We start from the raw sequence: 14,455 nt of genomic DNA, 5'->3' as shown, positions 1-14,455 counted from the left end.
TTCTTTCGGTAAAGTCACTTTGAAGGGAAATAATAAAGTAATAAAAAATAAAACATAATAAAGATGATCACGACGATTCGATTGCAACACAAGCAATCATCATCCGGTGTGAAAACTACAGCAAGAACATTTTTGGCTGTAGTTTTCACACCTGATGATGATTGCTTGTGTTGCAATCGAAACGTCGTTAGAAATTTAATGTTTGATTTTTATTACTTTATGATTTGCCTTATACGTGGCTTTACCGAAAGAACGAAGAATATGAATCCCTGCAGTCACGAAAGCTTTAAATCGAAACAAGAAGGCATTTAAGGACACGTCTAGGGCGCACCTTACATGTGAACAGACTCGTGGGTGTTAATAATCGATCCCTGGGTGCAATGCTTACAACCACTGCAGAACATTAAACCCCCATAACGAGTCCATGGAATAGTCGCAATCTGTCGAGACTCCCACGCAACAGCAACAACAAACTGTTGATTCGACCTCGTGCCTGCGATTTGTGGAAATTCCTACATGGGGATATCTGATGAAGGGGTGACTTTAAATGTTTAATCCATGCTCCACGACTATATGGACTGAACAGGAGGACACGACGAAGAAGAAGACTCATTTGACCACAGCTGAGTTAAAAACACCGGGGTTTTAAAAATACGTTCTAAATAAACATTATTTGTAAATGATCGTGGACATTAATTACGCAATGATTAACAGTCCCAATTAGAATCAAATAACCTATTAGTATACCATGTTTGTGTATCAGTGCCCCACCTTATTATAGGCCAATTCAGACCTTATTGGTCACCCCGTGGCCCTTATCAGTCTCAACGTTCACCCTATAAAGTTCCATCACAAGGGAGAGACACAAATAGACGACGTCTTTGAAAAGTCTGTACGCCGTAAGGTTAAAAAGTGCGGGTTTGTGACAGCTATGAGTGATTGTGCCACGGGTCCATTTGTTATCCCTTTCCCCTATTGTCCGTGCTATTGGGGTTTCTCTCTTATACGCGAAGCTTTGTTGTTGTTGTCGCCATCTCGTGTGTTGTGTCACAACACGGATCGTCTTCTCTGCCCGTTTGTTATCCCTCTCGTTCCTAGGAACAAGAGGCAATCGGGGGAGACAATTTGCATAAAGTTTTGGGTGGATCGATCATAAATCCAATCACGCGCGCGCGCGCGATTCAGATGAATGTTATCGTGCTGGATAGGAATCGATTTAATATGTGGGGGCCAGTCGGATCGATGAATCGATACACGAAGCAATGGCGCGTGATCCGCCGCCGCCGGTTTGCGTTCTGCGAGGAGGAAAGGGGGGGGGTGTTCCACGCGGCGTCGGGACTACTTTCTTCCACCCCCCACATCCTCCCTCCCCCTTCTCTTCCACCCTCCCCTCAACTTCCGGTTGGGCTGTTAATTATTTATGTAAATTAGCCGCGGCTCCGCCTCTTCCGCACCAAGAGGCCCCTCCCCCCCCAACGAACCTCGTTCGCTCGCTCCGACTCGGAAACTCCAACAACAACAACGACAACAATTCCTATTAGCAACGAAACTCACGCGCGTTCGTCGAGATGTGCTCGCGAAAGAGAAGGGCCATTGCTGCTGGCCCCGAGAACCTCCTCCTCCTCCTGCTGCTTGTCAGCAGCGCGAGCCTTCGACAACTTGACGTGGCGACCTCAAAGTGCACCCAGCCTGGCACAGTCGCCGTGGTGAGGTCACGGTCACTTAGCGGCGAATTGGCGGGGTTATTGATATCGGTATCCCCCCTCCCCTTTCCCCCCAAACCTCGACTATTATGAATTTAGTTTTTATTTTATAGGCACTGTTATTTATTTATATAACTTTTGTTTTGTTAATTGTGCTTGTGCACCACTGCCGACGGCCGCGTCACCAAATAATTTAGAAAATAACACATAAATGTGTGTATAAATGCAATGTATTGCAAATATTAATTGGCGACGTTTCGGGCACTGCCCCCCCTCTCCTGCATTAAACCACGCCCCTCTATATCAGACCACGCCCCTTACCGCGAGACCCGGCCTCTCATTGGCTCAGATCCCACCCCCCAAAATCCCGTCAGGGGACTCCACCCCCCCTCTCTCCGCCCTGCGACCCGGAAGCGAGTGAGCAGAACGGAACACGTGTTCGGGCTGAGGTCAGGTGGCCGCTAAACATGTGAGCGCACACTGAGGATGCGTTTTCTCACACACAGAGACACACACACACGGAACTAAAATAATTTACTAAGAGCCGGTGGGGGTTTAGCGTCAATAGGAGGGTTTGCTCGGTAGAGGTAGAGCTCGCGTTTTTTTGGTTGATTCGCCTGCTCTGCCCATACAAACTGCGTTTGCCCCCCCCTTTCCTCCCTCCGTCCTCCTCGTCCCGTCAGAACCGGACGGACGTTTTCAAGTTGTTGACCACCGAAATTTCGGAACTGGGTGCACGCGGCGTCACCGGCCCTACAGCAAGGTCACCGAGGACTCCTTGGGCTGCCCAGAGTTTGCTCGTCTTCGTGAGACAGCGCCGCCCTTAAACGCGGCACTTGTGAAGTAAGTTACGAATGAGACTTACCTGTGTCTTCTCGCGTGTTTGCACCGTTTCTCGTGATGTCATCATTATCATCGGCTAATTTATGTCCACCGCTGGATGAAGCCTCCTCTCCCTCCACGTTGTTGCAATCTCTCACAGTCCCGCGATGCCACAATGCACCTCGCTCCTATTTCCCATCATTGTTGGCTGGCGTCCTGACACCAGTCTCGTGTCCACCTGCTATATACCATCCTTGATCATATCCCCGCACAATGTCACGTTTCGTAAGTCAAATTTTCTCATTTGCGTTTTGTTCTTTGATGCATGTGTTCATCTGCCGGACTCGTAGTGGACAAATCGTGACAAACCTTACTAAAGTGGGTGTGTCGGGTGGTGGCAGGTTTAACGACACATTTACGCGGTCTAACCCAAAGAAACCTATATTATGAATTGTGACTATATCATTATTGGCACCTGCAGCCTAATGGTTAGACAACTTGATACCAGGTTTCATCCTTGTCAGGGATCAAGCATCATCAATGCTTACGTCTGCCTTGTGCCTCGTGGGCTTTAAGTGAACAAGCCCTCCCTGACCACTGGGCACAGATTGCAGGGAATGATGGGAAGACTGAAGTAATGTTCACAATCGCGTCCTTTGCAACCTAAAATCACCTTCTGCATGTATTGTACATTATTGTGACTCTTGTGTCCAGCCTGCATCCACATTTCTGTCTCGTCAGTATTTCACGTTTTTACAGAGTTAGACTTGGTTTGTGAAAACCCTTTGACTAATCCGATTCATGTGCACTCTTGTTAACCTCCGTAAGTGTCAGAGATGCTTCTGAAAGGAGCAAATCGTCTGCGCTGCTTGAATCGTCACGCGAGAGCCCGTGGAGCCACGTGGACGCACTCTGGAGGAGAGGTGGGATGGCCGGCTCGTGCCCAGTACTGCAGCTCTGGACATGAAGGAGCGGAGAGCGCCCCCGAGTTCGACGTGATCGTGGTGGGAGGGGGGCACGCGGGGAGCGAGGCGGCAGCGGCTGCAGCGCGCACGGGGGCCCGGACGCTGCTCGTCACGCACAAGTTCGACACCGTCGGTGAGCACGGCAGAGGCGTCGAGAGCTCCTCCGAGCGTGTTCAGCAATCGGAATCCTCGGCAGCATTAGAATTGAACTTGGTAAAATCACCAATCTATATTGTCATCGTGTAATCGGCATCGTTGGCATTGCCATCACCGTTGCAGATCGGCCAATGCCTAAGTTTTCACCTTTTCTTCTCTCATATGAATACCCGTGTCACTCAAGGTGGCATCTCAACCCGCTCTCTGGTTTTACTTTTCATTGTGGCAGCTATGTAGTGATAAGTTTAGTAACTTTAGCACTAATGTTACTGTGCGCTACTTTCACCATCATTCTATTACCATGTGGTCACACTCTGTCTCTGCTCGTGTTCTCTAATCGCCAATCCCTGTCCCCCCCGCTCACCTTCCCTGGCACGGTTACGGAGCAGGCGAGATGTCGTGTAACCCTTCGTTTGGCGGCATCGGCAAGGGCCATCTGATGCGCGAGGTGGATGCCCTGGACGGGCTGTGTGGGCGCTTGTGCGACCTCTCGGGCGTGCACTACCACGTGCTCAACCGCCGCAAGGGCGCCGCTGTGTGGGGACTTCGAGCGCAAATCGACCGCACGTTGTACAAGCAAAACATGCAGGTGCCGCCGCTCCTCCTGAAACTCACCACCGCACACTCACCGCTCTCTAGACCATTTGGGTGAGTGCACAATTTTGGACGTATATATCATATTATGCTTCAGACACCCTGTATAATTTTTTAAGATGTCAGAAGATGCGGGAAATTCCCCATAATTGACGAATTCGTGGAGTCATCTTCTTGGTTCTTTCGGTAAAGTCACGTAGAATGGAAATAATAAAATAATTAAAATAAAACAATAAAATAATTATAACGACGTTTCGGCCACAGACAGACTGTCTTCTCGACAGCTCTGTTCTTCACCTGAAGACGGCTGCTTGCGTTGTGGCCGAAATGTCGTGAGAATTATTTTATAATGTTTGATTTTTATTATTTTATTATTGCCATTCTACGTGACTTTACCGAAAGAACCAAGAAGATGAATCCTTGCAGTCACGAAAGCTTTAAATCGAAATTTAATTCGTGGAGCTTTCCAATTGAAATTTCATCATTTTACCTGGGGCATTGTGTTGATTCATATAATCAGAATCTTTATTTATCCTGGAGAAATCCGATGAGCTATGAAGCTCTTTTTCTATGTAAGAAGCCCTGTGTACAATGCACCTGTGATCGTTGCCTTTCGACCCCTGGACTGGAACTCAGGAGGAGATCTTGAGGACGCCGAACCTGACGGTGCGGACAGCAGCTGTGGAGGACCTGATCGTCGATGAGCCCGCGGTGACGCAAGTGGGGAAGTGTCGTGTGCGCGGAGTTATTCTGGGTATGTCTCAGACTCTCGCTGTAGACCCATCGTAGTCCAGCTTATCCTGCTTAGCTTGTGAGTTGAAGTAATTTACCCCAACCCCAACTGTGTACGCAACCTGACATGTACCGTTGCCTAGTTAATGATGTGGTCCGTGTGACCCTTGTTCTGAATTACTGTTACATAGCTAAATCCATAATTATTAGGCATGTAATGATGCATCGATTCATGAATTAATAACATTTCTTATACTCACTGTAAATGCATCAAATTGAGTGTGTGATAATCTTGACTTAAAGCTTTCGTGACTGCAGGAATTCATATTCTTGGGTCTTTCGGTGAAGCCACGTAGATAGATCAAATAATAAAAAATATAAACAATATCACGACGTTTCGATCGCAACACAAGCAATCGTATGCTGCTGAGAATCTCCCGCGATATTTCTCGCCTGATGACGATTACTGGTGTTGCGATCGAAACATCATGATATTGTTATTATTTTTTATTATTTGATCTATCTACGTGGCTTTACCGATAGACCCAAGAATATGTGTGATAATCGTTATTTACCACCTGTGTGAATTATATGAAATGTAAATGTTAATGTTATATCGAAACTAGGGTAACCACCAACATTATACAATTGAGACAGAAAAGACGAGGCCAAACTATACGTTCCTCAATCGCAAAACATGAATCATGACAATTCGTCTCAATTGCTTGGCGTGTGAATTATTACATGCCTTCCAATTCAGATTTGTATTTAAACAAACACTTGCCTCATCACTCTCATGCCTGACCATGATGTCTGAACGTTTTAACCTCTCTCCCAGTCGCTGACCCCCTGGCAGAGGTCGCAATCGGGTACCCGATACCCGTACCCTACCCGATACCCGGCTACCCGTACCCGGCCGGGTACGGGTACCCGTTTGCGACCCTGGTGCGGCCGGGTACGGGTACGGGTAGGCCGTGAGTCACTGGTGAGTAACCGTTTGTCACTCATTTCGGGTAGGGTACGGGTACGAGTAGGGAACGGGTACCTGTACCCGTCCGGGTACGGGTACGGGTACACATTTGCCACCCTGTTGCGGTCGGGTACGGGTACGAGTAAGGAATCAAAACCCGTTTGCGACCTCTGCCCCCTGGACGTGTGCGTGTGGCCGCTAGGGAGTGGCGAGCGGGTGGAGGGGCACGGCGTGGTGATCACCGCGGGCACGTTCCTGCGTGGGGTCGTGGGCATCGGCACGGAGACGTGGCCGGCGGGGCGCGCGGGCGACGGCCCCGCCGTGGGGCTGGCTCGGACGCTCGAGGAGCTCGGCTTCACCGTTGGGAGACTCAAAACGGGTGAGGCTGGCTGGCGGTACCGCTGCAGGCTTTCCCGGTCGTGATTAACAGCTTTCCGATGTTGTTATTTGGGGTTGTAGCGCGTACTGTCGGGCACGCTGTTTCACTTTTTCACTCCACGTGCTGGGCGTTTCTCCGCGGACAGAGAAGTTGCCAACACTAAACGTGAGACGTCATGCAGAAAAAAACCTGATAAACCCGCAAACATAAATGAAAGTGATACTTCTAATACAGGTATTCCTCTACTTATGATGGAGATGCGTTGCGACGACCCCATCATAAGTCGAAAATATCGTAAGTCGAAGATGGCCTAGCCTACCCAGGAGTCTTAAAGAATGGTGATAATTTAGCAAAACAGCGCAATTTACAGTACCGTACTGTATAAACTATATACTGTATGTATTTATTAATTACAATACTGTATTGCATAGTCAAATGTATAGTTAAAAAAAACCAAGGTAAATTCTTAGCCTATTTATATGAACTGCATTTAATATAAAGTTTTTTTCAGGAAACAATCCTATCTGCTATAAAAACTTTTAACATGCATTGAATGTATCGTATCGTGGTAACCTTAAAATGAAATCGATAAAGCTACGTATCATACATGCATTGAACGTATCGTAACGTATATTGTACTGTACTCGCCAAGATTATGTCCGTCGTCTGCATACTTGAACGATGTTAGGTTGTTGATGGCAATTTTGTCGTATCGCTATCGCCATCGTAAGATCGAAATATCGTAAGTCGGACCATCGTAACTCGGGGACTACCTGTACACGTAAAATATTATTTCTGGACAGGTACTGTCATGACCGTATACGTTCGGTCCTCCCAGAAATATCTTGCACATCTCCTGCCGTCACCATGATATCACCGGTCTTCGTGGATTTAAAACGGATGAGTTTCGGTGGGCTTGCTGCTGCTCCCCGGCACACAATCGAGCATTGGGGGTGGCGCTCATCTCCATTGGTGGCATTGAGCTAGGGGTGGAAATTCCACGTTCCTAGGGTCACGGTTATATGAAATTTTAGGTTGCATTTAAAGCACACTCTTTGTTCTTGCGCTGAAGGCACAAGAAGCTCGTGTTGAGTGATGTGGTCACCGTCGGTACTCGGTAACATGCCTATTTCATGTTTCAGGAACGCCACCACGGATCGCCAAAGATTCCGTGAATTTCGCCGATCTTCAGAAACAGTTTCCGGACAACCCTCCAGTTCCATTCAGCTTCATGAATGAGAAAGTGTGGATCAAGGTAGCCTCCTTCGTTCTCCTTTGCTCGCTGCCACGTAATGCGACGGTTCACTGCGGCTGTTGGCACAGACCTACTTCACTGCTGTGATCCCTGGCACTCAGTCCTGAATTGAGGGTATTGTATGGAGGAATATTATACACTTTTTACAGTATATCACATTTTGATATCCAGTTGAGAGCTTCAGGAAGATACCAATTGAATCGCAGAGATCCGGGGGAGTGAGAAACGGTGGACAGATGTTCACTGGATGTTCCGTCATTTGAAGTTGTTCACCACATTCACACTGTGGGGTGTACGCGAGTCTCCATGTGTGCGTAAGTTATCCGCAGCATCCTTGTGATGTGCTCATGCGGTTCATTGACCATCCGCTCTCACCAAGGGAGGGCATGCGAAGTCAGGAAGCTGTACCGTCAAAAATAGAGACCACCTCCCCTCGCGGGCCGTTCTCTAACATGAATCGAGCTGCTCTGCAAGGGTTCCACATGGACAACTTTGTGTCTCAAGGAATAATAGCGAAAGCACAACAATTGAAATTATTTGGCATACGCTTGAAGTATGGAATGCTTTCCACTGAGCCCTTAAACTGCCATGAGGCTGAGCCGTGTGTGTGCGTGCGCGTCTCCAGCCTGAGGAGCAGATGGTGTGTCACTTGACACATACGGGCCCGGAGGTGGAGCAGATGATACGGGACAATCTTCATCAGACCATGCACGTGGCGGAGACCACAATGGGGCCAAGGTGAGTTGTGCCAGTGCGACGTTTGCTCATTACCACCGGTGACAATTAACAATGATTTGGTTATAAGTCCTCTATCACGGGAAATGTGGGAAACTGCAGCACCCTGAGTGTTGATAAGTAGTAGTTCAGTGATACCTACTTAAGTGAGCCATTCTTCAGCCAGAGCTCAAAATGACCACTTTGACTTGCGACACAATAACTAAAGCACAATTGGAATAAAACTGGTAAGCGATGATATACGTAAATGTGCGTTCACCCACACAGCTTATCGCTGGTAAAAAGTGAGTACGCACACGTTTGTGTCGGCGTGCGCGTCGCGCTCCTGCTGACACGGCGCGTGCGCTGCGTTACTCAAGGTACTGCCCATCCATCGAGGCGAAGGTGCTGCGCTTCTCGGGGCGGAGGCACCAGGTATGGCTGGAGCCCGAGGGGCTGCACTCCGACATCATCTACCCGCAGGGCCTGTCCATGACGTTGCCCGCCCCTCTGCAGGAGCAGCTGCTGCGCACCATCCCCGGACTCGAGAACTGTCGCGTCTTGCGCCCAGGTCAGGGGCGCGACGCGGCGTGGAGGGGAGCGGTCCTCAAGATCGTGCGAGCGCGATGTGGCTCGCACAACCTTCAAGACCGCGTTTCCTAACTAGGCCCGATTTTAATTTTGAATTTTTCACAGCGCGTTGTGGCTGCACGGCGTTACGCTGAGCGGGTGAACTCTGGTACGATAACAGGAGGGGTTCTCTTGCTTTCCTTGCTCGACCGCCAGGCTACGGGGTGCAGTACGACTTCATGGACCCACGGCAGATCCGTCCAACCTTGGAAACGCGCCTGGTGCAGGGGCTGTTCTTCGCGGGGCAGATCAACGGCACCACGGGCTACGAGGAGGCAGCCGCGCAGGTCAGGGAGATCGAGGCAGGGGTCCCTGGGCAGCTTGGGTCACTAGGAACGACCAGTAACGACGTCTCGGGTTGCGGCTGTACCGTACGGCTCTCCGATATAATTTCGTCAGCTTTATCAAAGACTCAAAGAAGCAGCTCACATTCTCACTCGAATTTATAAAGTTGCCGGCTGCTGCTGGTGTTCGATGCAGGCCAGCCGATGTTGTCCGTCGGGATCGTCACTTGTGTTTCTTTTTTCCCTTCCCCACGTCTGCCTGCAGGGAATAATAGCCGGCATAAACGCAGGCCTGAGGGCGACGGGGCGGCCGCCGTTCGTCGTGAGCCGCACGGAGGGCTACCTGGGCGTGCTCATTGATGACCTCACCACCATGGGCGCCAGCGAGCCCTACCGCATGTTCACCAGCCGCGCCGAGTTCCGGCTCTCGCTGCGGCCCGACAATGCAGACCAGCGCCTCACACCGAGAGGTGCGCGTGCCAATGATCACACCGGCCGGGAATTCACTCGGCGACAATCTTAAGGCCCCGGGCTGAATATTGTGGTGGGAAATAATACTAATATAATTATAAATGTATCCATCTCAAGAACTGCCTTTCAGGAGGGTCCTGCATTAGGATTGTGTTACTGCCGTGGTTTATTTAGCTTTGAGTGTCACCCCCTAATTTGTGTGGTCTTCTCCACTTGTCCTCCCACACGAAACCACTAAATAATGGAGCTCACCAAAATTCCAATGCAGTACCCTCCTGAACGAAATAGTTTTAACGACCCCGGTGACCCTTTCCCTGGTCAACAAAAGGCACCGTTATATTTAGCGTCCCCTGCGATTACCGCTTTGCCACCAGCAGTCCCATGTATATGTTGAGTGTTGTCTCTGTACAAGCTGGGTGTTGGTGTATCTGCATTCGTGAACATCGTGCGTGTGTGTTTGATAGAAATAGAGGCGATGACAGAAATCGATGGAGGGACCGGGTACTTGTGGTCCAACTACCCAGCAGCCTCTGTAAAAGCTGGACGGGAGAGAAGAAGATGTGTTTGTGTGTGCGAGTCTGCAGGTTACACAGAGCGGTAGTGCACTGGTTAGCATACGAAGCTACGAACCTGACGACCGTAGTTGGATTTCCGCTCACAGCCATTAAATCGGTGATGAAATATCTGAATTGATCCTGGGCCTCCTTTCGGTCGACTCAGCCTTAAATGAGTACCCAGTGCAGTGTGTAAACACCACCAACGGGGAGACAAAGGCGGCCAGGTGCGGTGCTAGCCATACTCCCATCCCCCTTATGCATCATACCGGCCTTCATTGGACTCGCTCACAGCCCTTGGCCCAACAGCCTGCTGCATGGATACACGGGGGATCTCTGTGTTGTGCAGGTTACACAGAGGCAGGCTGCGTGAGTGAGGAGCGCTACCGTCGCACCCTCTCCGTCGGCAGGGAGCTCCAGGAGGGGCTCGACATCCTCCGAGACCACCGCCTCTCGACCTCCAAGTGGAATAAGGCGCTGCCGTCATGTGACATGAGCAGCACGCGCAGTGACAGCCCCAGGCACGTGAGAGTCGCCGTGCGAATAAGTCATCGTATGAACCGTGTAAATGGATGGGAGCTTATGGAGATTAGAAAAGACAAAGATTGCCCGTGTAACCCATAAAGGCTGTTGGGGTAAATGCTACGAGCCCCTATGAAAGCCATGACCACGCCCGTTCCGCCTTCGTCTCCCCATTGCTGATGTTTACACACCGCACCGGGTACTCGTGTAATGCCTTGTCAATCTAGGGGCGGCCCAGGACCGGTTCAGATAAACACTTAATAATAGCCATGCCCGGGGAATCGAACTCCGTGCGCCGGGTTCACAGCGTAGCGTGCTAACCGCAACATAACCGCTCCCTGCACAAACACACAACTATTAAAATCCACTCTTGTATTCTGCTAGAGGCAATGTTTTTTTTTACATCATTAAATGTTTGTCGAAGCAAAGGAAGTTTACATCCAACGATGGAGTTGACACGCAAGCATACCCGGCGCGTTGCCACCGTCTCCGTGGAGAGAAGCCGGCGCCTGTGGTCCCACTGTGGGTTCTCTCTCCGTCTTTGTGGTCGCAGTGCCCATCTCGTTCTGCAACAGCCAAATGTCACTCTGATGGACATAGCGGTCGTCTTCCCGGAATACCTTGCCCGGTTCACCCACTCGCAGGAGGTGTGCGAGAGAATGAAGATTGAAGGTGACGAGTGGCTATTTGTTCCGTTGCACGTGGCGTTCGCTGCAGGCTGTTGATTTTGTGTGTCTGCAGCGTGATGTCATTCTGCCGTCCAACTCACTTTTCGAGGCAGACAGGATAGACATGTACGAGACGCTTCGTTTTATTTTTGTAACTTGAAAAAACAAGGCTCACACAGACACGATGTTACATTGGGCTCCGTGGCTTGCAATGTATTCACGAAGTGTGGAGTAGCCGTATCGTCAAGCAGTGGCATGTTACGCAGACAGTGCGGTACACCTAATTTCCCAGACCAGGAATGGTAAACCATTTCCTTACCGAGGGCCAAATCGAACTTGCGCATACCTCTGGCGGGCAATCGCGCATTAACACCTCCCTCCGTTACTTCTGTCAGTGCCAGAGGCCCTTGCAGTGACAAATAGACTGAGCATGCTAAAGTGTTGCCAAGTTGAAAATATCCCCCACCAGTTCCCGATTACTGCTAAGATGCTTGCAGTGACGGACAGTTTGTGGGTAGGCCTCAAGTGGCGATGGATGGGCCACTTGAAAGTAATTTGCAGGTCGTATCTGGCCCTTGAGGGATAGGTTGAGCACCCCTGGCCTAGACAATAACGATTCCTCACCGTCACCACCACCCCACCCGGCCGCCCCTGATCCTCCCCAGCCGTGTACTCCACACTCACCTCGAGGCAGCAGGATGAGATCGAGGAGGTCCGTCGAGACGAAGCGCTGCAGCTCCCGGACGACCTGGACTATGAGCAGCTCAACATCTCGCTCTCGAGCGAGGTGCGAGAGAAGCTCGCGCTCGTCCGCCCGCCCACGGTGAGTCTTCGTCCAGCGCTCCACATTTTCCCAAATGTTAAAAGTGCTCGCAAATTCTTGCATTGGGTAAATCCACAACGTCGCAACGTCGCCCCGACTGTGATACTGCTCTCGACGGTGGCTCGTGATGGCACCAATTGTTTGACCGGGTGTGGATCCTCACGGCGTTACTCTGCGTGGTGTAGCGTGCAGCTGACCAGCACTGTGAAGGTTCGACCCTGCATATGACGCCCGAGTTCTCAGGAGATGGGGGCACATTCTGTGCGATTTGGTCCTTCGCGTCGGTGTGGCGGGCGTCGTTTTTATGCCATTGTCCTGGGCCACAGATCGGAGCGGCCGGAAGGATTCCTGGCGTCACTCCCGCCGCCGTCATCAACCTCCTGCGCTTTGTGAGACAACGGCCGCATCACGGGCGGCCAGGGGTCGGAGGCCACAACTCCGATACACGCCTCACACAGAATGCGCTGGATTCGTATTGAAACGAGTCCCGCCACCACACACACAGACGCTGCGCTGCAATATGCAGCCGAGTGGAGGCTCAGCCATTGCGCATCCGACTGTGAATTATCCATCACCCAAAGAAGTGTGAATTGTCACGATTCGGGGTGGTATGTCAATTCACGATCCGTTAAAAAATTTTGTCTCGATTTTAGCATCTCATTGTATTGTTTGTTTGTATAGTTTTTATTTGTTCCTTTAACCGAAATGTAAAGGGATGTCATATGGGCGTACTCTGCATACGTCATAAACGATCGCCAACTACACGCACAATTCGTGGTACGTATCGTGAGCCTAAGAACCAATATTAGTCATCGAAGTATCGTTAGATCCCACGCCTCCGGCTTCTGTTAGCGACTGGCCGCTGCCATCAGTCGAATGTTTATCCAGGATCGGCCACGTGACGATGTGTAGCTCTGGTGAGCTCCTCTGCCGTGCATGAATGCGCCATGGTAACCACGCTCATTATTATCATCATATATACCAGGTGTTAGGACTACTCTTACAGATATTATTCTTGATGCACAATGAACAGAAATGCTTACGTGGTCAGTAGCTGAATAACACATTCTTGCGGAGGGAGCTGGTAGGAACGTTGGGTTGCTCGGTCAATGGCCAGGGTCAACGGCGGCGTGGTGTATTCCGCAAATATGCCCGACTGTGAGGGCGGGCACAAGCCGGCGTGAGTAGGTTAAACGTTGAGTTTTATAAGGGCACCACGGGGTGACCAGCCCCTCCCCACCCAGCCCCACCCCCTCCCCACCCAGCCCCACCCCTCCCACTCCCCACCCAGCCCCACCCTCCCCATTCAGTCCCTCCCCACCCTCCCCACCCAGCCCCTCTCCACCCAGCCCCTCCCCACCCCTTCCCTGCACGACGGACGGACACAATAATCCCCTGTGGGCTGGTGGAACACGTGGTTTCCTACCAGTATAAGAACAGTTCTGATATACATCATTAGACCTCCTTTGCCAGTACAAAATATAATAGGGTTTTTCCTCTTTTTTTCTGGCAACAAAACTGAAACCTTTTTACAAGGATTCATGTCTGCATTAACCACAATACTTGCAGTCAAAATGCAAACAAAAATCACACTGATAACATATGCATTACTTTGATAGTGCATTGTCTTTGAGCTGTACGCCTTTTGGCGTCCTCTGGTCGAGCACCAATTGGGTCGAGGCTCAAAAGAAAGCCGTCCCTGGTGTGGACCAATCAGTTTCAAGGACAATGCATATATTATCAGTGTTTTTTTTTGCATTTTGACTGCAAGTATTGTGGTTAACGCAGACATGAATCCTTGTAAAAAGGTTTCAGTTTTCTTGCCAGAAAAAAGGGGGGAAAACCCGATTATAGTTCTGATATAAGCAACATCCTTACATTACACTGGTTGGGGGGGGCAGGGGGAGCAAGTTTAAGGGCAACTTCTGATACAAAACGCACTTTTGTTAAAATCCACACTGGCCTTACCCCCGAGTGCTGTGCGCATTGCGCCTCGAATGACAATCGCGGCACCGGCCTTTCTGTTGCCATTCTTTCTGCTAAGAAGGTACGGGACGGGGAAGAGTGCCGCTCGGTCGTGCTTACAGTCGGGGTGTCCTGGTCTCGTGACCTCGGCAAGGGCAACACCACCCCGTTTGGCGTCAGAGAGCGAGCCGACACGTGCACGTCAGGTGCCGTTCGCTGAGAGCCTTGTTTATTTAAAGTTGCGGTGT

At 50.4% G+C, this 14,455-nt stretch overlaps 1 protein-coding gene across 3 annotated transcripts; it reads left to right on the top strand.

The window, feature by feature from the left end:
• The first annotated feature begins 1,473 nt into the window (after positions 1-1,473).
• Positions 1,474-12,889, top strand: MTO1 (mitochondrial tRNA translation optimization 1). 3 transcript variants are annotated; one of them, XM_078611792.1, is made up of 15 exons: positions 1,474-1,706; positions 2,387-2,546; positions 3,354-3,623; positions 4,036-4,235; positions 4,877-4,994; positions 6,145-6,321; positions 7,464-7,576; positions 8,202-8,314; positions 8,671-8,861; positions 9,077-9,207; positions 9,470-9,674; positions 10,579-10,750; positions 11,305-11,423; positions 12,085-12,242; positions 12,569-12,889. In XM_078611792.1, coding segments are annotated over exons 2-15 (2,121 nt in total). In that variant the 5' UTR covers positions 1,474-1,706; positions 2,387-2,545; the 3' UTR covers positions 12,722-12,889. The 3 variants fall into 3 exon arrangements, with proteins under 3 accessions (XP_078467918.1, XP_078467917.1, XP_078467919.1); XM_078611791.1 differs by lacking the exon at positions 1,474-1,706 and adding an exon at positions 2,066-2,172; XM_078611793.1 differs by lacking the exon at positions 1,474-1,706 and adding an exon at positions 2,096-2,152.
• The last annotated feature ends 1,566 nt before the right edge of the window (positions 12,890-14,455 follow it).

Source organism: Lampetra planeri, chromosome 37 (assembly GCF_965212315.1).
Source record: "Lampetra planeri chromosome 37, kcLamPlan1.2.h2, whole genome shotgun sequence".
NCBI lineage: Eukaryota > Metazoa > Chordata > Hyperoartia > Petromyzontiformes > Petromyzontidae > Lampetra > Lampetra planeri.
The sequence above is the reverse complement of the archived record's forward strand: the minus strand, read 5'-3'. Positions and strand labels throughout refer to the sequence as shown.